Genomic DNA, 24,011 nt, shown 5'->3' on the forward strand with positions numbered 1-24,011 from the left:
AAACCAGATTGAAGCAAGTGAGAAAGAAAGAATTTTGTATGTATGAAGTGGATTTAATCACTTGGACAGCAAGGAAACAGCTTAGTGCAAACATTTTCATGGAGACATCCTCAGATAGATTTATTCTTACTTTAGGGTCACAGCTCAGCTGTGATCATGACAAACAGCCAGTGTGAGACAAGTGATTCCCATAGAGAGTCACTGATCCATGCTGTACAGTGAGTGCTTTTGGATATATTTATATTTAACTCTTCAGCGGGGATTGATTGAATGAATTAAAGCAATCTTTGACTCCTACTGATGTGTTGTGTCAGAAATCTGCTGTGTTGTTGGCAGGTATGAAAGAATGTGTAAAGTTGTAGAAATGCTCAGCATGTGGTTGGATGCCTGCATGGAGATGGGATAGTGCTGTAAGGAAGGAGACAGGAAAGACTCATGTAAGATGCTAAATAGATCTTGGAAAGGAGGGACTATTGACATCAGAAGGGCATTTTCCTGAGGTAATGCTACTTCTTCAATGCTGAGTTTCTGCCAAATTTATTTGTATATATATTGATCAACTTTAGCATTTTGTAGGATTTCGTTTTTGGTGGAGCACTCCTTTTTCTGCCCCTGTAGCCTCAGAACCTGCCAGCTCTTAGAAGAAGCTGTGAAGCCTTTTTCAGGGAAAGGTTGATATGCAGGGGCCCCATCCTAGAAATCAGAAGCAGTGGAGGGAGGCCCTTGGAATGGTCAGTGTTCAGTTGTTTTGCAGCTGGATTCTTTCTTCTCACCAAAGGTGCTGGAATGTGCTGGGCAAGGCCTGTCCTGCTGTGAATCCCCACTCTGTGAAACAGCAGGGGCTACTCAGAGAGAATCCCATGAGCAATTGTCTGCTGGAGAAAGGAGTCAATAATGTGAGCATGTGATGTTGCTGGGGAGAGGATCCTAAGAGGATTCACCCTGTTCTTTGTGGCCTTGGTTAGGCTTTGATCAAACCATGTAAAGGTCTGGTGTTTATACCAGTGAGCTTTTCGGTGCAAGACCACAGTGGGTGTGCCTTCAATGTCATTCATGTGCTTTCTGTCCTTGCCATGTCACTCTCTTGTGCTCTGTCCCTGCCATGTCACTCTCATGTGTTTTCTGTCCTTGTCATGTCACTCTCATGTGTTTTCTGTCCTTGCCATGTCACTCTCTTGTGCTCTGTCCCTGCCATGTCACTCTCATGTGTTTTCTGTCCTTGTCATGTCACTCTCATGTGCTCTCTGTCCCTGCCATGTCACTCTCATGTGTTTTCTGTCCTTGTCATGTCACTCTCATGTGTTCTCTGTCCCTGCCATGTCACTCTCATGTGCTTTCTGTCCTTGTCATGTCACTCTCATGTGTTTTCTGTCCCTGCCATGTCACTCTCATGTGCTTTCTGTCCTTGTCATGTCACTCTCATGTGTTTTCTGTCCCTGCCATGTCACTCTCATGTGCTCTCTGTCCCTTGCGGCACGAGCTCATACTTTGCTGCCTTCCAGATTCCAAGGCAAAAGAACTAATTCTTTTTAAATGAAAACCATATCATAAAGGGCTGGATCTGTCATGCAGCTGAATAAACCACAGCTTTCCACACTGTTATTCACCATAGGCGTTCGTGTGTTCTCACTCGCTGTTGTTGACTTCTTGGCTGCTTGATGAGTAGATAACCATATAAAATATCTGGTTACTTCATTATTGGAGAGTGACATAAACTTGGTTATGAAAACAAGAGTCCAGTAGTCATGGCTCCCTTTAAATGTTGACTTTCCTGATTGAAAAAACCCCAAAAGTACAGCACCCATCCTGAACACCCCTGTTCTAGATAACACTGTGTACACAATGACCAGCCTCGGTTACTTCAAATGCTTTAAGTAGGATCATCTCCCTCTCTTCATCACTGCTCCCCAAAGTGTTCCTGACAGTTTCTGGAATACTCATAGCATATTTAAGAAACAGTGTTTACATGTTTGAAAAGCAGAGGGTGAAAAAGTCTGCTTTCCATTAAGCCAACAGCCTCAGTGGCCGCTGGTTTTGTAGGAGGGTTGCACAAGATGTTTCCTTGCCTCCTCCCTCAGTGACAGTTCAGCTCACCTCAGCATTTTCCCAGGATTTATTAGTTTGTCCAATCCTCCCTTGGCCCCCTCTGACATCTCTGGCCATCTCTGCCTCTCTCAGAGGCATCACCTTCCTGGGTCACCCTCTCAAAGTTACTGTCCTTACTTTGCACTGCAGCTCCAATTCCAGCTCATACGAGCGCCCCCACTTCACTCCTTCCTCTGTAATGCCTTTATTCTCAACTGGATGGAAACCTCATAACTTGCAAGATGATCAGCATTTTATATTGAAATGTTAAACATGTTGAACCAGTTCAAAAGTAGGCATCTTTCCAGTGATGCAGCTTCAATTTTGAATGTTAATAAAAATTCCTAACATTGAACTCAATTTGGGAGTGGACAGCTCACAGGCTGGATGATGTGGGGTGCTGTCTTCCACTCCTGGTTCAAGCTCAGCTCAAGGCAGGAGCTGCTAAGAACTGTTGATGTACACCCTGTGCTTAGTGACTTGTTTGGATTTGAATTTAATGGCCATGTTTAATGTTCACCTCTGCCAGCCACACACTCTGTGTAATCTCCTTCCATACCAGCACCTTCCTTTGTGGTTGACATTGGATGCACTGCAGAGATGGGATTCCCTTCTCAAACCTTCATGGAGAACTGATAGGAGGTGGGAAGGGGAGGAAATTTGTCCTTCATATGGAAAAACAGATGGCATTTGTGCATGTCTGAATAGCTGTCCTTCTGTGGGGCACTGTCATCCTGCCCACACTGACATGCCAGAGCAGATGAATTACAGCTCCCCTTCTCCCTTACCCTTCTCCACTCTGCAAGGATGTTGTTCAGTCTGCCCTCATTTTGCATTTATTTTTCTCCAGTGGGCTTTAGAAAGAAATCTTGTGCTTAGTCCTGGCTCTGCATTTAATGCTGGATTACTTGTGGGTGAGTCATGGCAAGCTGGGTCACAGGGAATGACTTCTCTCATATTCTCTTCTGAGAAGGTCAGTGGTGACGTGCAAGGCTGGTACTGCCTAGCTCATAGCAATGCTCCTTTGCAGAAACAAAGCCTTTAGGATAGCAGCTGCAGGGTAAGGCATGCTACAGGTAGAGATAATATGCTGTCCAGCAGTCAAGTATCAGTCAAAAATATGAAAACCTTAGTGGTCCCACTGAACTTTTCACTTGGAGCATGAGATACCTCTGCCTTCTCCTGCCCCCCCTGTATTTGGGATATAGCTGTAATGGGCTCTTTGCTGAATTCTTTGAGGCCATGTTGGTCTGCAGGGCTGGCCCCAAGGAGATCTTCCTACTTAATGTGTTGCTGAGCTTACAGAATTACACCTCTTTGTGAGTTGGTTATTCAGAAAGACTCCTTTGGATGTTTGTCTGTGGGAGTGAGAGACAGCCTGCTGTCCTCATTTCCTTCTTGGCAGCTCCCTGCCCTTTGGAGAAGTGGTGGCTGAGGTAAGTGCAGTTGTGTGGAGAGCAATCAGTTGTTTGTTATGCATGTTTAATAAGCAGCTGGGGTGACAGCCAGGACACCTTGATAGCCACAAGTTCCTAAAGTGATCCAGTGTTGGACTCATGCTGAATTATTTGCAGATGAATGGAATGGTTTAACTTTCAGAGGGAGGTGATGCAGGTGGTCTTACTTCATGGCATTTCCACTTCTGGGTGTCTTTTTTTCAGACTTCCCTTCTTCATATTTCTTTCTTTCAGTTGCTACCCTTTTTCTGAAGAAAAGGGCTGCTGCTGCTGGTATTTTCTGTCAAATTTACTCTTGTCCCAGCTTCATATCTCTCCCTGCTAAGTGAGAGTTAATAATAACAGTCCTGGGGATTTCTCCAGTGGTCTCTTATCAGGCAGAGTTGCAGCTGTTGAAAAGGTTTTAAGCATCTCCTAAATCAGTTTCTCCCAGCCCTTGGCATTACCTCTAACTCAGATTTGGCTTTTTTATTGAGGATCATAATGGTTCTGGTGAAGATTTGTGTACATGACCTCGAGAACCTTGAGCTGCAGCAGTGCATTTGATGCAGCAGGAGGCTTTCCACAGGCTTTGGTGCACTTTGGCTCAGGATTGTTAAGAATAACAGGAAACACTGGAAAACACACCAAGGGTAAACAGAGCAGTTTAGCTACATTAATTGTCTAGAGGAGAAACTCCACTAATGACCCAAACAAACAAAGCAAGTGCATTCATTCAGCATTGCTGTGGGAAAACAGAGGGCTGATAATTGAGTTTAGCTTAAAAGAGTTACACAAGAAGTTGGCCAGCTCAGGCCCAGAGTGTAATTCTGGCATCCTAACCCACTTCTGATTGCTGCACTGGCTTCAGGGAGGCCAGAGCTCCCAGAGACTGCTTGCTATTTTTTATTCATAGCAGTGCTACTTCAGAGCCTTGCTCTCCAAAAAAACTGCATCAAAGAGATCTGTTGTTGCAGCCTCCCTGTGACTCCTGATCAGATTTGCCTTGCTGTGATTATGTTAACAGTCAGGACTCAAACTGGTCAGTCAGCTTGTTTCTGGCCTCACATATGATGAGCAGCAGTAAATGTGCTGCAGGACTCCTCCAGTGAGGCCGTGGTGTCTTTGACTGGTAAACAATGCATTATTTATATTAGGAAAGAAGCTGGAGTGTGAAACCAGGGACCCAGGGTGCTTACTCTGAGTAAACACTGAATGAAAGGAGTTGAAGAGCTGACAGTCTGAGCTGTCCTTGCTTGCCTTTGTGGAATCTCATTGTCTTCAGGAGGAGAATGTGATGAACTAAAAGGCTGAAGTTTGCTGTGGGGTTAGGATGGAGGAATGACTGTGGTAGTAACAGCACAAAGGGAAACTGAGTCCTGCTCATCTTTAATGGCTCTGCTGTCTTTGTAAAGGGTAACAGGCAGCATCTGTTTGTGGCTTCTGATAAAGTGGACATTTATGTCTCAGGGAGCTCACAGGGCAGTGGGTTTGTAGGGCAGTGCAGTGTCATTTGGACATTGCTACTTCTAATCTAAGAGCTTTTCTTATCTTTATGCAAGATCAGTTCATGTAAGAATAGAACTTCCCAAGGCAGAATATTTCAAAGGACTGATTACCTGCTTCTAATTCCATGTGAATTCTGAATAGCAGGTAAGATTAGATGGTCACAAATGAAATGTAAACTATTGATTCAGTTTGCAGTGGTGTTTAATACAAACACACACTGCTCTGTCCCATTTAATTCTGATAAAGGAGGGGGACTATTCATTAGTGAAAAGAATCAGCATGGCATTGCATTTACTATGTGTTTAGGAAAACCTGCTTCCTTTGATGTAGCTGGAGACCCTTGAACTTCAGAAAAGAATGTGTTAGCATGCTAGGGTATGCTTTAGTCCTTCAGGTCATTTAATCATTTTCTCAAGTGAGCCATTGTAAGGTAAAGTAGATGCTGAGAAAAGTTCTGCATTGCCAATTAAAACAGGCTCCAAAGGTGTTGCTGGTTTCATTCTACCAGAAACTCATCACTGAGAGGCCAGGAGGGGTTGCCTGTGTACCTTGAGGCCAGATCCCAAGCTAATATAAACTGGCAAAGCTCTTTTGCTTTATACCAATAAAGGTATTCCTTTCAGGCTCAATTCCTTTATGCTTATGACTTTTTAAAGAATTTCTGTTAAGGAAACAGGAATGATTCAGAAATATGTAGATTTCCACGCATGTAATAATTGAATGAATTTCAGAATAAGCCTGTAAATAACTTGAGGTGTGAGTTCTGATTCATTCTTTATAGAGAATACATTTTATCTGCCTCAAAACCCCCTGCAAGATAAAGCTGAGTAGACTAGTAGCTTCAGCATTTGTCCTAGGCATGACATCTTCCATGAGATCAGGTTTAAAATAAAGTTAAGGGCAGGGAATGTAAGTGCTACCCTTGTTTTTTGCCAACAAAATCTCACTTTCAACATATTTGACAAAAAATAATTTAAGCTAATCAGAAAACTAAATAATTTCTTAATTCACAACTCTAGACCAAACACTAGTCTTTTCTGGAAGGGATAAAATCAGGGATCCTAAAGCACTTGGAAAGTCAGGAGGATGATTTGTTTTCAGCCTTTTGAGGTGGAACAGCTGATGTGCTGACCAGGAGACCATTCAGGGGGCTGCCAGATCCCATCCCACAGAAACAGAGTAGAAACCCAGAAATGACCCAGCTTTGAGTCTCAGCACTGTGGCAGCCACAGGGCAGACAAGCTGCAAGAAACCTTGGAAACTTGCCTGGTCCCCCTTAGAAAAGTTAGCAGGATTGCTGCATGCCCACGGGCCTTCTAAACTGGTATTTGGGGCAAACTTTGTTCTGGAAGATTCCTGACAAGCTCCCATCCCTTGCTTCATGGTACTGAGCCCTTCCTTTCCTGACTTTTAGGAACACAATCTTTAGATTGGTTTATTTGCATTGCAGAAATACTGCTGGAGCTTTCATCCTAGCATGTGAGGAGTTCTCTCTGTGTGCAGAAACAACATGGCTAAAATATTTGGAGTGAAACCCAGGCTCCATTGAAGTCAATGGCAAAACTCCCATTCACTTCAGTGGAGCAGGAATTTCACTCTTTACTGTTTTGAAGTTAGAGTTACTAATAGACTGTTAGATTATTCCTGCATGCATCAAACAAAATGTGCTTGATGTTAACGTTTCTGCAGTGTTCAAAAACCACAAAGGTTGAAAAACAAGAATAAGTATGAACTTCTGAGTCTAGAAATTATATTAAATGTAGTTTTGCTAGAAATAATAATAATAGTGTCCCTGGAGATAAATCTAAAATAATAGACTCCACCATACAATCTTCACTATAAGCTAAAAATAGCAGAGATGGTGGTTTAATCTAAGCCATAATTATCAAAGTGCTGAAGTGGGTTTTGGTTCATTGCAACTAGAAATGGATGTCGTGTTTGGGCTCTGAACAGTCGAGTCCCAAGACTGGGGAGAAGCAAAGCCAAGAGCACAGTCAGAAAGCAAATAGGAGTCTCAGATTTGCATGGATTGAACAGTGCGTATTTAAAGGCACTGCTCCTGGCTTGCTCCAGCCAGTCAGCTGGAGACCCAGTGAGTTCTGTGTTTTCAGCCCCAAATTGGTGATGTTTTGCTAGAAAGTCACACTGGCCATAGAAGGCACCTTTCTTCTGGAAGTCATTTTCCATTTCACCTTGGAATTGAAGGAGGAATGTTACTGTTTCGAGGAGTTACTACTCTGTATGATACTGAAAAAGGGTTTTAATGTTCATTTTGAAGTAGCATGGAACATCCCTAACTCATTTTCACTGCCAGGCAGGTTGGTGTGATGGGCTGAGTGTAGGACTGAGTGTAGCAAGTGACCTTGGTCACACCATTTTTCCCTGTTCACAAAGTTTTACCTGCAGCAGAGGAGTCTCACCTTCCTGTAGTGGCAGCAGGGATTTATTCTGAACCTGGAGCTGCTGTAGCAGCCCAATGGTGAAAACTCCCCTAATGATAGAAGGGTCCTGAGGGAGAAGTTGGATGGAGGTTGAAGTAACACCTCTGTTTCTGAGTACTTTTGGAAATCCTCACTGAATGTGTTTGAATTCTTGCATGTATTTATACAACACAATCACACAATCTGCTGTTTGTTTAGATGGCTTGTTTCTCTGAGTGGGTCACATTCTGTCCCTGCTGAGATGGGCATGGGGCAGTCTTGGGGCTTTTTTGGACAGTGCTTGCAGACATGGGGCTTGGCTTTGCCTCAGGCTGCAGTCTGAGCACTGCTGTTGCAGATTCAGGCTAATTTAGGTTGGAAGGGCCACTGGAGATCATCTGATCCAACCCACCACTCAAAAAAGGATCAGCCTCAAAATTAAGTGATTGTGCAATACCACTCATTCAGAAAAATGTTTTTCCTAACAATATATTCCAAATTCACACTGATGCAAGAACAAAGTAAGCCCATCTCTAGATCATTCTCTCAGTGTAATTATAGGAATCCTATCCACTAGATTTGGGAAAGCAGTCCAAAGTTTTCAGTAAATATTCCAGCATATACCCTTCTCTGAACTACATCACTTCTCCAGGTTCACTTCTCATAAACCCTGGGAGGACAGTCCATACGAAGCTCATTTAAGTTTCAAACACACAAATACCAAGCACTTTGTGAAATTAAGGCAATGGATAAATTAAAGGAACCTCTAGTTCATTTATTTAACAGTACATGACTGTGTGTTGTGTGTACAGCCTGTTGTCCAGTTAATTGATGAGAGTGTCATTGCTAAGGGCAGTGGGAAATGAGAAACCCACATCATAACTTGATAGGTTTTTTCTCTTGTACTGTTCTCACCCAACAGCATGGGGATGAGCCACGACGATGATCATCAGCCCTGTGCTGGGAGGTCTCACATTATGTCTGGAGAATGGGTGAAGGGCAGGAACCCAAGTGACCTTTCCTGGTCTTCGTGCAGCCGAGACGACCTCGAAAACTTCCTAAAGTAAGGATTGTGCTGAGTGTCAGAAATCCTACCAGGCAAGAATCTGCTCTGTTGCTTTAAAGTGAAAGTGTTAACAATTTTCCTTTGAAAGAAGTGTGCATATGTCATTAGGATGTGCAAATTTGAATCTGTCTCCATTGCAATAGCCCCTTGAAACTGAGGATTGAAGAGAGGCAAAATAATTATGTGCAGTTGTCAATGTGCTGATAACATTTTTTAAAAAATCCCACATCACCTTCTTTTTACAGAAAATACGCTTTGATTTTGCAATGACAGAAATCTGTGTCTAGGTGGCCTGCAGAAACCTCTGCTTAAAGATGCTGCAGTTTTATGCTGTTGCTTTTACTGTCTTGTTATTAGATAGCTTTTATTTTATTGAAACTTGACTTTGCCTGGAGATAATTCTGAGTGTTTTCTCACTCCTCAGTGTGTGTTGGTCTAAAACTGTTCCCTATAAACTTCCTTCCCACTGCATCCATGTTTCAGCTCATCATATTCGATTGCTCATGAAGAATTTCTGTTCTGCTGCTTGTTAAGTCTCATATACTACAGGAAGCACTGGAATTGTCTGAACTATGCAGTTCTAATCTTAAACCTACTGTGCAGCTCTGACAAACAGTGCCTGGCACAGTGCTTTGTGTTAGGAGTAGTTTCAGCATGGAAAATCTCCCACTCTGGCAGGTTAGAGGTGGGAAAGAAAGAAAAATAATGAAAGTAAATGGGATATTTACTGACTCATTAAAGGAATGAATTGGAAAAAGGAGTTGCATCTGAACTCATCTGGTTGTGTCTGGCCCCTGATGTGACAGTGATATTCCAATTTGTAAACAATTGTTGTGAAGGCAAAGTGAAAAATCTCCACTTTATGCCTATGATGGATTAGAAAAAATGTCAGAATTCAGCTGGGGGGATTGAGGTGAGGCACGATGGAAAACTTTCTAGCTGTCATTTCAAGGCTAGTGAAGCTTTGGGCTGGATTGCCTAGGGGCCAATTTGAGTCTCTCAGATTTCTAGGAAGAGTTTAGACAAATGTTTAACCCAGAATGTTGTGGATGTCTGTCCTGCCTTGAGGCCATGGGTGCATTCCCAAGGCCCTTTCTACCCACGGTTCTCAATGATTTAGAAGAGTTCCAGTGAAAACCCAGTGCCTGACAGGGGGCTCTGTTCAGGAGAGGACAGATGTCCCAGTGCAGCTCAGAGTGCTTTCCCTGAAGGACATTTTCCTTGCTGCCCAGGTCCAAGGTGAGCGCGTGCCTGCTGGTGACAGACCCCCGGAGCCAGTACTCGGTCCGGCTCCCTCACAAGCTGCCGGGCATGCACTACAGCGCCGACGAGCAGTGCCAGATCCTTTTTGGCACCAACGCCACCTTCTGTAAGAACATGGAGGTAAGAGCTCCTGGGTTGTAGCTGGAAACAAGGTGGGAAGTGGGAATAAAGCTGCCAAGCCCCGGGGAAGGGAAAAGGAGTCTGTACTTGCCTCAGTTTCAGCTCTGCTGGGGGAAAGGGCCTTGAGCGCCATGTCCGCAGCTCCTGCTCAGGCCTCATCCTTCCCCCACACTGCCCGTGGCCATCTCCCAGAGCAGACTCACAAAAACTGCTGTTTGCACTCTGTTCCCTTTTGACATTGTTTTGCTGAAAGGCTCTGCAGAGATTGTTTTCCTGGAAGTTCAGCTGAGGTGAAAGTCTCTCCTCACAAGAGTGTTTGGCTACTTGCACAGAGTCAGCTTAGATGGCTGGCTGGTGTTTCACAGGCTTCACCTTCAGACCACTGCAGTGTTCTTAGGAGCTGACTCTGCTCTGTGCTGAGGAAATACTGATGTCTGATTGTTTCAGGAGGCTTTACAGAATTCTCTGCAGAATCTTGTGTGTTTTTTAAGCACCACAGTTATTCATCAGGATTTGGGTGTAGTGTGCTTGTATCATGGGGTTGGTTGGCAAAATGGAAACATTGATTGTTGCTGTCTCTAGAAGTAGGTTGTGTTTGAGATGAGGCTGTTGGACTCATCCTTTAGAGTTTAGACAGCCAGACTTTTCATAAGGTCTTACACATAATCAGATCTTTTAATTCTGAGCAGATCTTATCCCCTGCTTTAGATAGGGAGTGAGGTAGTGCCTGCTTCCAATGTGGCCTTGGAGATACCAAAGAAAAAAGTCATGGAGCTGTGTTGGGTCATCAGCACTAGCTGGCAGCATCCCCTTCTGACAGGTTTCTTGCTTTTACTAACTGGCCATTTGTATTTTTCAGTTGTCCCTCATTCCCATTCTGAGCAAGCTGGGGGTCTTAAATCAGTGTTAAGAAAGAATATAATAATCAGAGATAGCTGAGGTTTCTAAGTGCCAAATTACTAAAACTGTTGAACACATGCAAACCCTGGGAAAATGCTCTTAGTTTCACATTAGCTGTTTTATTTATTTTGGACTTGGAAACTAGCTAATATAAAACAATAGGAAAAGAATCTGGATAGGTTGTATTTCCCAGCTCCATCAAAAAAATGTAGACCACCAGGACTACTGTACTGGAAGCAAAGTTAGAATATAGGTCTGTGAAGAAAACCTCAGATCTACCCAGCATGACTCAAGTTCTTCCACTTGTGTGGGTGTCACCCAGCTGGATTGCTCTTGGAAGAGATTTTTGCTATTTCCCTTGTTGTGATAAAAAACCATTTTGTTTCTGGATATTCCAGTGCCTGATGAGAATGTCAGCCCGCTGGTTGGTGGTCAGCATTTCTCACACAGGAGTTGTGTGTCCACTCTGGAATTGCTTCAAGGACTTGTTTGCCAGAATAATGTGCCAAGAGCCACCCTGCTCTGTGAGATACAGCAGGTGTTTGTGTGTCCCAAGATTTTTTACCAGTCTTAACTATGTGGCACTTTAGAACACAATGAAAAATATGGTCTTTTTCTCCATCTCTCGTTTCCCTTAAAAAAGCAGCATACTTTGTGAGAGCATTGGTGCTTCCTAGTGAAAAGCCTGGTAGAAAACTTCAGCAGATTAAAACCAATTTGCAGTCCCTTCTTTAGGCTTGTTTCTGTTGCAGATGTGCATTAAGAATTAGCGTTCACCCTGTGAAGCTCGGGATCAGTTATGTCATATGCCATTAATTTAAGCAAATGTTTACATCCTGTTATGCTACTCTGATTTGGTGTTTGATGACAAGGAAAGGAAATTCTTTATAGGAAATGATCACTTTTGATTTTTAAACCTCTGAAATTTGTGTTCCTTTCACCTTTGTGTTCCTCAGGCCTCATCTGCAGAATACTTGTATCATAAGTCTCAAAGCTGTCTACAAAAATATGAACCAAAAAAAAAAAAATTGGCACTGGTCACTGGCATTAGCTGTAGAAATTATTGGCAAATACAGCTGTCTCCTCTTTTAGCCAATGGTAATGTGGTATTTTTAATTCAATAAAGTATTAAAAAAATCCAAATGTAAAAGCAATAAACATTGACAGTAAATATTTGTTACGAAAAGGAAATAAACTTCAGGAAATGAGCCTGCTCAATCTTTTTATGATTACATGTGTCTGCTGCCTATTTTCTTATATAATAAAAGAGTTACATTACAATATTTCTTTGGAGATAGTTGAGCTACATAATTATATCAGGCAAACTAGAGGCCCTATATTCAAAAATGCCTTGCAGTTTGGTTTAGAGCAAACTTCAGAGGTTAGATGGTTCCAAAATTTCTACATTTTTGAGAAACAGCAGAAAATTTCTGTGCAGTAAGCTCTCCTTTTTAACAGCATCAAAGCCCAATTTTTTTAAGGAATGTAATCTTTTCTTTCACGGAGAGTCAGGTCCCTCAATGCTTGGCAGTGGCTGGGCCTCGACACCAGTCCAACAAGATAGCTAATCCATGAATATTCACCCTTTTCTGAATATTTGAGATCGTATCCCCAAAATTATTCTTCCATTTTTGTATGCCTTAGAACAAAACTGTAGCTCTCAGGCTTATAAGTTTGCCAAACCAGCCATCCTGCAGCTATTCTGCTCCAAATGTACAGAACAGAAATTGAAACACATGAGGAAGTCTCAGCTTTACATACACCAAACCTCGACATTTCTTTCTCCTTTCCTTCGACATTTTATTATACTAAAAAATTGAATTTATGATAATCAGATGATCCATAGTCTGTTGTAATCTATGACCTCCAAGATGTATAATTTAGGATCTGGTTCTGTAGCCTCAGTGTTGGGTAAGATTTTCTAGTGCATGTCACCTCTTTAAGGAGCTTTTAGCCTGGATTCCTGTTAGGGCAGGGATCAAGTGTCCAAGACAAGGTTGGATGGGGCTTGGAGCACCCTGGGATAGTGGAGGGTGTCCCTGCCCATAGCAGGGGATTGGAACTGGATGAATTTTAAGGTCCCTTCCAACCCAAGCCATTCTGTGATTCAATGATTTCACATATATTAACGAATCTCTCAACACCTTTCAGCAGATCCCCCTTCAATCAAAGTTACAGAGTTTTCTCCTGGAATATGCAAAGGGATCAAAGTGCTTTCCCATGGTGATTTCTGTTCATCTTTCCCATTGCAAATTTCAGGCATTGTCTGATCCATGCAAGTACTTCTCTAGCAGGATGCACAAGTGTGCTATGCCATGCCAGGCATGCTGCCTGTCTCCAGCTGGGAAGCTCCACAGTGTTGGCAGAGCTTTGGCCCACCTAAGAGGCTACACAGTGGCCTTTATTTTGAGGGAGATGAGTTGCTTTTATCAGAAATTAAATAGATGACTGTGTCACTTCAAGCTTTGAGCAACATCATGATAATTGCAGGAAAAGCTGGACAGAAATGCACCTCTGACACTGAACAGGGTGTAATCAGTCCACCCCAAACACAGAGATCCTGGGGGGCTCTGGCTGCTGAGTGCTGATGTGAGTCCAGGGCTAGCATGGGAGCAGTTGTGCAAATTACAGGCAATTCAACCTGTCTGACCTCTGTCCTTCAGCTCCACACTGGGCTATGAATCAACTATTGTGAATTCATCTGACCCCTCCGAGAGAGGAAGCAGAGAGCTCCAACCCCAGCCAGGCGACAATGCCTCAAGAGCAGGAGTTAACCCTTTGCTCTCACTGTCTTTATTCCAAGAGGAATAGCACAGGTGGTTTCTGCTCAATCTCTCAGGGAGCAGAGATGGTGTTTCTCCCCCAGAAATTCATCAAGACACATTTGAAACCTTGCATGGAAACTTTCTGCGTGTTTAATCTTTATTTTGAGGCTGCAACGCCTACCAACAGAGGCTTTTGCACTGAAATCATATTTATGGAGAAAAAAAAAAAGTGATTTCTATCTCATGTATCCATTTGGCTTTTTGTTTTATAAGCATTTTGGCTTATTCATTATTAACACATTTTTGCAGGTTTTTACGTAACTGTTATCATCCAGCATTGTTCTGAGTCAAAACTAGGCTGAGGCTGGAGTGGCACTTGGAGGAGATTAGCTCTGCTACTGAGAGATTTTTTTTCTAACAAGGGACATTGTCAGCTCACATGTAGCTAGGAATGTGATTTTTGACATAGCACTGTTTTTAGAAATATTAAACCAGCTAGAATTGGCTCTGCTGTTTTTCTTAGGTTCGGGTTGTTTTTTAACAAATGTAGGTATTTTCCAATATCTACAAGCTACAGAACAAGAGGGCAAAGTTGATGGCAAGCCAAAGGAGACAAAGTAGATTTTTTGGCTAATATGGAGAAGGAGAGGAACCAAAAACAAAGTAAAGAAAAAACAGCAATTGTAATGATCACATGGATTTTCTGTACCCCTTCAGTTTGCATATTTGCTGGTGTGGTGAGTATAATTCAGCAATTGTAGGTCGCTCTGTGGTCTTGATCTTGCAAAGAGGCTGCTGGAGTGGCCTTTTGGGCTCTGTGCATGGGAATCAATGGGCCTCTGTTTGCCTTTGCTCTGCAGGGCCATTTGTGAGATGCAGACCATGATAGTGAGCCCTATTATTTAGTAACATATAGAGTATTTACAAGAACATGGTAATTAGATTGAAAACTGGTTTATCCTGAAAATAATAGGTTGCATTGTCATTTTCTGTACAGCCAGGGACTTTGTCTACATAGTAACACTAATAAATCTAGAAGAGGATGGGTTGGGTTTTTCTTGAGGCTTGCAAGATATAAGCCTGAATTAATTCTGAAATAAAATGAGCAGATTTTTGTTTTTTGAGAAGTAAAGGTAACAATTAACTTAATTGCCATTCTATAGTTTATAGTTTTCCTTGTGTAGGTTGTTAGAATTCAGACTGTCTGTTTCTGTGAAGCTGAATTGCCCTATTTCATTGCTTCTGTATATTGCAAAAATACTTTTTTCTCTTAATTTTTAGTGGAAATGCTTTTTGTTTAAGAGAGAGAAAGAACGAGAGAGAAGCAGAGTTCCTGCCTGGGCAGCACAGCCCAGTTTACAATTATTGGAATGCTTCAGAAATTTTTGTACGTGTTTCAGTTTGGAAGATGGTCAAAACACATTCTGGTGCAGTGGTTTAAAGAAAAACAAAAAGACAGAGGGGAACCAAAATAAAATTATAAAAATACAACGTGGAAATTTCAGAATATAAACATAATAAACTCTTAACAATAGTAGAGAGAGCCTATTAAGAATTAAACACTTGAGCTTGGCAGTTCTTAATTTCTTATTAAGACAAGGGGAGGGAGAAAGAATTAGTGTAGCCTTGTGATGTGGCATCTACAGCTAAAGTCTGAACTTCACAAAATTAGCCAGAATACGATTGAGTATCAGCCTGAAAATAGTGTATAGCAAACTTAAAGGGCATTCAGACTTCTCCCACTGGCCTGCTGGGAACTTCCCATCTGCAAAACACTTCAAGAGAAACTCCATAATTTTCACAACCACATCTGAATGGTGTGTGTACATATCTATATTTATTTTGCTGTCCCTTGCTTCTCTTTTCCCATGGCTAAGAAACAAAATCCATTATTTCATTCTTTTGATTTTCCTATTTTTCTTTTTTAACGGACAACTCTGCCTGTTATTAGAAAAAAATCAATGTTTTTATATCCAACAGTCAGGTGTTAAGGCCTGAGGAGTTGACTGGGAGCTGTTGAGTGAACATTACTCTTAAGAACATCTTTTTTAGACATTGGTAATAAGTCACAGTGCAAATTTCCAATCATTTAATTCCAAGACTGTTCCAGTGCTTTATTCCATGTGTTTCTACTTCCAGGTTTGACCATCTAAAGACACTTCTATGATTTTTCCAGCTGACGTGACACATTAGTGTTGTGTTCTGTCATTTAAGATGCTAAAACCTGGGCTCAGTAAAGCTGAAGAGTTCACACAGTGAGAGTTCTGTGTTGGTAGGAAAGTGCATAAAGCTTGTCCTTCTTTCCTTGGATTTTTCCATGTCTCTGAATCCCTGGAGCAGGTGACATGAGTGCCCTAAAGGCACTGGAAAGATTTGTATTCAGCATCATGTTTTGCCATAAAAGTAGCTTGTGGCCTTATGAATGCTCTCTTTCCAGTCTCTTTCTTTTGACTATTAATTCAATTCCAGGTATTTGAAAAAATTAAATAATGATGCTTTGCAAAGAAATGTTTCAGACTGTGAAGGTTTTTAGCTTTCCTTGAGAGCACCAGAGACAGCTGAAACTAGAGACAGTGTTTTCCTGTTTCATTGTTTGCTTCCCAGTGTATAGTTAAAAAAAAAAAACAAAAAACCAAAACTACCAAAAAGTGTTGTTTTCCTTTGTGCCTTCCTTGCAGTCTGGGAGTCTTCCACTGCTTGTCTGGCATGATCTTGGAATATCAGCTTTAGACACAGGTCAGCAGTTTGGCCACTGAGACATGGATCCGAGTTTCACAATTATCTTGTCTGGGTCAACATGTGGCTCCTTTCCAAAAGTGCCTTCCAGTTTTGCAGTATTTGAGTTTGGAACACTTCTCATCTCATTTTCAGCAGCAAGAAGCTCCATTGAGATTGCTGTGGGTTGTTTATGCACCCAAAATTAAACACAGCGATTGTGTAGAAATTGGGGGCATTGTTTTTCTCACCTTGTGTAAAGAATTCCTGCTCAGAAGTGTCCTGTGAGGCTTTGAGAATGTTTGCATTGTGCTTTGAACAGGAAAGCAAGAGTAAATTGTGTGTTTATTGTACCTAATAGGTGTTAATTATGATCCCATTCATAAGCATATTTTCCCTCCTGGTTAGCAATATGCTGAGCCAAAACCTTGGCAAAATAAGAGTTCTGGTACTTCATTGAAAGTCAACCTACTTAGAAGCAAACCTGTATATTATGAGGTCTTTTGCTACCCTCCCTTAAGGTTATTTACTCTTCCTGAGTTCTTATTCGCAGTCCCCTCATTTTGACAGAAAAATTGGTTTAATTCTGCTGCTAGAAAGAAGAGGTTCCTCTTTCCAGTGGTAGCAGAAACAAATTCATCTCCAGGAGAAATAAGTGTTTCTTTACTTGGATGTAGACAAGGTGAAGAAGTGAATGTGTAGAGAATTAAAAAGCTTCTGTAGAGTTGTTCCATGTGGGAAGGACATCTTTATTCATTGGATTCTCTTTATGCATTGGAGGTTTGGAAGTTCCCCTTGCAGGTAATAATCTGAGGGTTTGAGGTTGGAAAGTCTTGTGAGCCCACATGAGGTCATGGGGCAGGATCACATGGATTTTAGCAGCAGTGGTGATACAATAGCTACCCCAGAAAGAGCTCCAGAGTTGCTGCCTGTGGACAGGGAGCTGGCTGCATGAACTCTGCCTTCTCCTCATTCCCAGCTGCAGCACTGAGCTGAGTAACCTACAATAGATCCCTTTGCTGAGCTGTGCCTGGGCGCTGCACGCTGTGAGTCCTCGTGGGGATGGAGTCCCAGGGAAGGGAAACCATCCTGGAAAAGTGGAGAAAGGTGGGAAGGGGCAGAGCCAGAGCCTGGCTTTAGCTGGAGCAGGCAGTGACACAGGAGCCTGTGGCTGTGACACTGAGCAGAGAGCTCTGAGCAGCTCTGCTTCAGCTCATCTCCCAGCAGACTTTCAGCAAGACATTTAATCCCTTTCTGTTCCTCATCTTTCCACCTAGAATGGAGTGATAAAACTTCCTTTATCCCCAAGCTCCCAGGAGTCTGTTTAGATGGCGAGATCTTTGAGGCAGAGAACACACCTGGCACAGGGGCCCCTTTGTCAGATAGGTGCCATTATAATCCCTGTAATCGGAAGCGCCGCTCACCTGCCGAGCACATCTCTCCCAGCTTGGGAGTTTCCAGATCGTGACCTCTCCCAGGACTGCTTCCTAACAGCTGTGCAGACAAACTGCCCTGTCTCCCAGGAGTTTCTGACAGTCTGAAATTTGCACCTTTATAACTATTTCATTTTATTTCAGTTTCTAAATTTTAGTTGGTTTTTTTTTTTTTTTAATTGCTGTATAAATTCCCCAAGGGTTCAGCTGAAAAAGTATTTATTTTTTTAAATTTCTTTTTTAAAAGTAATTTAATTTTTATTGAAACACTACTTCTCAACAGCCATCTCGCTGTTTAAAATTTTATTTTGCTCTTGGAAATATTTCAAACTGGGAGCTGATCCAAAGATGACCTTTCCCCACAGACAGTTTCAACAAATCAATATTTTTCCAGTGCGAAATATCTATCATTGGAAAATCCTCCCTGGCACTTTTTGAACGCTGTAGGGAATGCTTTGCAGGCAGGGACCTGCCATCTGAAAGCTGGTTGCTGAATGCAGAATTAGCCCTAATACAGTTCTTTTGATGCCTTCTTCTGTATCAGTATAAGCTCTGAGCTGCCACTCACATACAACAACTTCCTTTCAAGTCCTGCCATTTCTCACTTGGATATTTCCCCACAAAGCTGCTTGTTTAACCATTACAGTCACTGCCACTGCTTTGCTGTTTAATGGGGAGTTTTGTTTGGGTTCCTATTGTAGCTGAGGAGGATACATGATCTCTTTTGAAAAGAGCTGTTAACATGATAAAACATCTTAGGGACATGCAATCCCAAAGCTGATGGTTTCATCTTTGCTGGGGTATCTGAACACTATTAAATGCAGGGGACTGGGCTAACGAGGGCCTGGGCTTTGTAGTGGTGTGGCACCAGAACAGAGCTCAGCACAGTTACCAGATTTTTCTGTAACTGTTTCCTGAAATATGCTTTGCATTTAGGATTCTGAATCAAACACAGGGGTGCTATAAAAATCCAATGTTTTCCATACCTCAAAGATGGGAGATTTCAGAAAGGTTGGTGTTACTGAGAGAGGTATTTCGTTTATTTATCTCCCTGCAACTATGTGTGTGTATACATGTATATATGAGCTTAAACACACACATATATACACATACACCACACCCACCTGTATGTGAATATTTACACCCTCTGTATCCCTTCTCTGGGCTGTTTTGCAGGTGCAAACACATATATTTGAGGTGATCTCTGCCCATTGCTTTCCCATGCCATGTCTCATACTTCAGTGTGTGTCCTGGCTTTATCACCTTCCATGTTGTTGTGGGCTATGGAGGGATTCTGGTTGCCAGCCAAAACTGTACAAAAAGCTTTTTCATTTTTATGGCTTTGTTTCTACCACCACCCACTCTGTCTTCCCAGTTTTACATCAAAGAGCAGAAATTAACCCTAATTTACGTGCAGTTTATGATCCAGGGACCTGAAGCTGAAGCTGAACAAACACTGGTCTTGCATAAAGCAGATATTTAGCAATGGTTCTCCTGCGTGTCAAGAACAACATCTTTAGGGATGCAGTGAATTCCATCACATCTTCAGCCAGGATATTCCTCTGACAGGAAGCACAAGCAGAGAGTTTCTTTCTGGGGGCAAAATTTCTGTCTGGGTCATTCAAGAGGTCTGGCTGAAGTGTTTCTCCTCACACTCTGCTCTGAAGCTTTGTGGTTATATGCAAGAGAGGGGCTAAAGACTGGAAAAGTGGAAATACTTGCTGTTTGCATCTTTCATTTCCAAAGCTTCCCTTCATTTTATGGATCAATGTTGTCCTCAGCTACAGTTTGGAAGGAGGTTTTGCTGGTAGTGCTTTCACACTGTGTTTATTACCTAGATTTGTGCTCTTTCTGTAATACTTATGGATGGTTAATTGATGTACTTTTTGATTTTAGTCCTCTCCAGAAGGCAGGGGGTTGAGAATCTGGGAGTTATGGGGTGGAATAATGAATTTCTCAGCAAGCTCTGAAATCTCTGCCTTGTCAATGCTTCTGCCTCACTATACCTATCAGTAAAAACTGTGTGATATCCTCATGGCTAATTGGTGCTTAAGTGCTTTCAGAGCTGTGGGTAAACCACTAATTAGTCACAGTCATTTAGTCAAAATTACTAAAGACTGATATTTTTCCATATGCTCTATTTCTTCAGAGAAAATATCTTGAAAATTCATTGATTTAGGTTTCCCTGGAGTATTTGCTGTTGTTTGTTTGTTTGACAATGACTTTCTGCATTGTGGTTAATACAGATGCTGAAATGGTGCTGTCTGCTTCCAGTTTTTGTGAATGTTCTTTGGGTTGAAATAGGGCAAAGTCCTCTTTCCAGAGAGAAATGTGGAAATGGAGCAGGATGCAGATACTGCTGTGATAACTATTTTGTTTCAGTATGTTCTACATCATCGCTGGGACTGGGATTTATCTCATCTGCACCCTCTCTTGTACAGATCTATTTTATAGAGACATGATCTGTTTTATAGAGACATACCAACATGCCTGTACACAAAACACACATGCACCCACAGTCTCTTACATTACATTGGGGAAGAAGCATGAGGCTGGAGCATGTTGACTCAACTATTTAATGAGGTGCAATAAATCTTGACAAGACCAGCTGGCACAAGAGCCAGGTTTCTCATCTTTTTACCATTACATTGAAATGTGAACAATAGCGGAAAAAAATGTAACTCTTCTTTGTTGTTCTTTTGGTACTCAGCTATATAGCACTGTATTGAAATCATCCACTTCCATGGAATGCAAAGCATAGTGGATGTTGTGAAAATGTTACTGGTGCAAGGGTCCCTTTTCCTGGTGCCTTTTCTTAAATTCTGAAAATGTTTTGATCTGGCAGATCACAGTTGTGGTCAGCATTGGTATCCCTGCAGCACACACTGGCTGAGCAGAGCAGGAATGATCCCCAGAATATTCCCAGTCTTTGACCCTGCTTGTCACCAAGTTCCTCCTTTGCTGCACAGCATACCAGGATATCCTTCCCTCTTTCTCATTCCACCTTCTCCCCAGAGGCATTGCTGGCTGATTATTGCTACCACCAGCTGCAGTTACTTGAGTATCTTTTTTTAAAAATAGGAGTAATTAAGCATCTTGGACATCTAAGCATTTGGCATGGTTCCAAAGCACCCAGCGTGGCCTCCCATATAGGATTCCTTTTTAATGGACCAGATTTATTCTTGTGAAAAGAAATCTGTTTAAATAGCACACTTTTTGTTTGGGGTAGGTTTTGTGCCTGTCAGTGGCATCCATCAATCTCTTTCATGTTTCCAGCCTCACCACTTAATGCCAATCAACCCTTAAAAAATAATTGCTCCCAAACCAACTGGATGCCTCTGGATTCACTTGAGAAAGACTGCGTGAGCTTTGAAGTATATCCCATAATGATGGCTGGCATCTCCAAAAGTAATAACTGCACCTCCTTGCTTTGTGATTGCAGCATTTGATGTGTGCTGGGCTCTGGTGCCTGGTGGAAGGAGACACATCCTGTAAAACAAAGTTGGACCCCCCTCTGGATGGCACCGAATGTGGCGCAGACAAGGTAATCAGAATGCTCAGCAGCAGGCACCTTTTGTTTCCCAGCATTGGGAATAATGTTTCCAAGCTGTTCAGTATTTGCCATAAACCCAGAGCTGGTCGTGATCTGGGTTGTATTTGAGGTAAAGAGTGTACAGAGCATTTAGCCTGACATTTGGGGAGTGGTGAAAGATGGGGAAAGAAAAAAAGGTTACTTAAAATCTTTATAATTTCTATAAGTAGCTCAAATTCAGTGATGTTCTGTTCTTTTTGACGTATAATTTGTTGTGTTTTTATTTTTATATGTGTTCTTTGGAACTTGCCTCGTTTGGTAACTCTCAACCCCCTACTTACTGGTTTTTTACTCTAATTTTTTTTTTTTTTTTTTTGTCTATGGTATAGTTGGGGAGGTAAGAAAGGGTAAGATTAAAAAGCCTGGTTGCTGAGATCAAGGATTGGAACCTTTGCTTGCAAATAAAGTTAAACAATGACAAGAAAAACTAGTCCTGGAAACCATGACAAGGAAACAGAAAAGGAAGGGTTTTAGGCCCATGTTTTTCTAACTGGAGGAGTCCTGGTGACTCTTTCATAAGATTTCTTAGCAATGCTCACTGTCTCACATCCTGGACAGGCCAAGTTTGCTGCTTGGTCAGGAGCCAGCACAACCTATTAGAATCAGAGGGGTTTGGGGCTTCAGCCAAGTTAGGTCCAAAATACTTCAATCATTTTGCACATACTGGGAACAGTGCTGATGAAGGCATTGCTTTGGGGCATAATTTCTTGGACTCCATTTCTGTGAATCGTGGGGCTTTAAGTCTTAGTACTTAGATAATTATCTGCTTTATAAAGTAAGGGGCTCAGTTCTGTAATAGTTTTTTTAATGACAGAACTCCCTTCAGGGGCTTGTTGAGAGTGACACTTAAATTTCTACGTTTCACCTCCTCCCATCCTCCTTCTCCCACTGCCATCTCACCAAAACCTCGAGTCCCTAGAAATTTAAACATGGACTCGTTGCAATCCCTCAGACATCCTTTAAAGTCCACCTGTGCAGGGTCAGGCCTTCTTCCCAGGCTGTGCTAACCTGATTGCCTTGCAGTGGTGCCGAGCTGGGGAGTGTGTCAGTAAAACCCCCATCCCTGAGCACGTGGACGGGGACTGGAGCGTGTGGAGCCAGTGGAGCATGTGCAGCCGGACGTGCGGGACAGGGGTGCGCTTCAGGCAGCGGAAATGTGACAACCCCCCGTAAGTCCTCACACCATCCTGCCTCCTTCTGCCATGCTGGAAACCTTCTCCCTCTTGGGCAACCCTTGCTGAGAGAGCACAGGGGAGAAATGGGCAGCAGAGCTGTGCAGATGCCCTGAGAAATTTCATTCACAGCAGGTCAGAATGCTGGAGCGACTTGAAGTAGGTTCTGTGGAAGTGGCTTGAAGGGTCACCTCGGAAGTTTCCCATTGCAGTGATTCAAAATAGATACAGTTGAATTAGATACATGTAGTTTGGCAGAAAAACTGATGCTGTGTTTCCCCTCCAGCACTACAGTGAATGAGGAGGGGCTGATCTAGATCTACAGTCCAACGTAAGCCAATGTACCTTTGAGACCAGTTTTGCAGGGAGTGTTTGCTCTGGGTTTGGGGAGCAGTGCAGTGGCTGACAATGACCAGAGTGTCCCAGAGCTGTGTTGGCAAAGCCCCTTGAGCTGCTCTATAGGTCAGGATGTGCTGCATAAGAACAGGAGAGTTCTCATGCATGCAGAGAGCCCTGGGTGCAGTTTAGCTTCTGCACAATGACTGCAAACAAGCTGATGCTCTCTGCATGGGCTTGGATTTTTTCTGATTCAGGACGAAGTGTAGATGTTGTCCTTCATCTCTTAGGTCAGTTGAGGCCCATCTGGAAGTCTCTTCATTATTTTGGAGTCCTGAAGAGGTTACAATGGTGCCATTTAACTAGCCACCCCAGTTTTGTTTATTATAACTCCACAGCCTTGGGAGCAGCTCTCAAAGTGGGGTGTCTCTGACTTTATTCAAATTTTCTTCTACACACAAAGTACCCAAAGGTTTTCTTTTTAAATTGGGGCTGAAATTCTGCATAGCAACACAATCACTTTGAAGACATGCCTAGATGATGGATAGTCTCACAATTGCTGCTGTTGACCTGTAATCATGTGAAAAGGATATTTTTGTTTATTTCTCTCCTTATCTGTGCTGCAGTTGCATGTCTGTAATATCCAGGTTTGATTTTTAGCAGCTCATTTTCCTGAAAAGGGGACTGAGCTGGTTTCTTTGCTGTCAGCTACAGTGCTGACCAAACCTAAATCCATTCATCATCGTTCCTTAAATTACAGGAAATGCTCCTTCCAACACTGCACACTAATTTTAAAATTCTCTTGCTCATATACATTCTTGGCTGGAGATACACACGTGATCTTCTTTTGCTTCAAATTCCTGGCCTCAGCCCACTTCTGCAGCTGGTTTATTCACTGTCCAAAAATATTGGCTAAGGGATTTATCTTTTATTTTGTATATATTTGGTCTTGGGATTTTTTTTTTTTACAGGAATTTCTACTCCTGCCAGCTGACTCTTGAGCCTGTGGAACTAGCAGTATTTTTAAACCAGTTGCTTCACTGTTTTATTTGGTTTTTCCTCTTTATAATTTCTTTGAGCATGTCTTTGAGGCATGCACTGTCTCCCCATGGTTGTAGGGAATGGGTCATAAGCCAGTTTGCACGTGCAGACTTTTGAGTTGTTCTGCCTGGTGCTCTTGTCTAGGCTTTGGGTTGTTG

The 24,011-nt window shown here is 42.4% G+C and overlaps 1 protein-coding gene across 1 annotated transcript in view; it reads left to right on the forward strand.

Annotated features, from left to right (window-relative positions):
• ADAMTS17 (ADAM metallopeptidase with thrombospondin type 1 motif 17) overlaps window positions 1-24,011 on the forward strand; it is a 155,979-nt gene that overhangs the window by 68,240 nt on the left and 63,728 nt on the right. The window contains 4 exon segments of the mRNA XM_079318073.1: window positions 8,373-8,513; window positions 9,749-9,899; window positions 21,155-21,256; window positions 22,328-22,473. Of these exon segments, the coding sequence (XP_079174199.1) occupies window positions 8,373-8,513; window positions 9,749-9,899; window positions 21,155-21,256; window positions 22,328-22,473 (540 nt within the window).

This window comes from Erithacus rubecula (genome assembly GCF_903797595.1).
Source record: "Erithacus rubecula genome assembly, chromosome: 14".
NCBI classification, from domain to species: Eukaryota; Metazoa; Chordata; class Aves; order Passeriformes; family Muscicapidae; genus Erithacus; species Erithacus rubecula.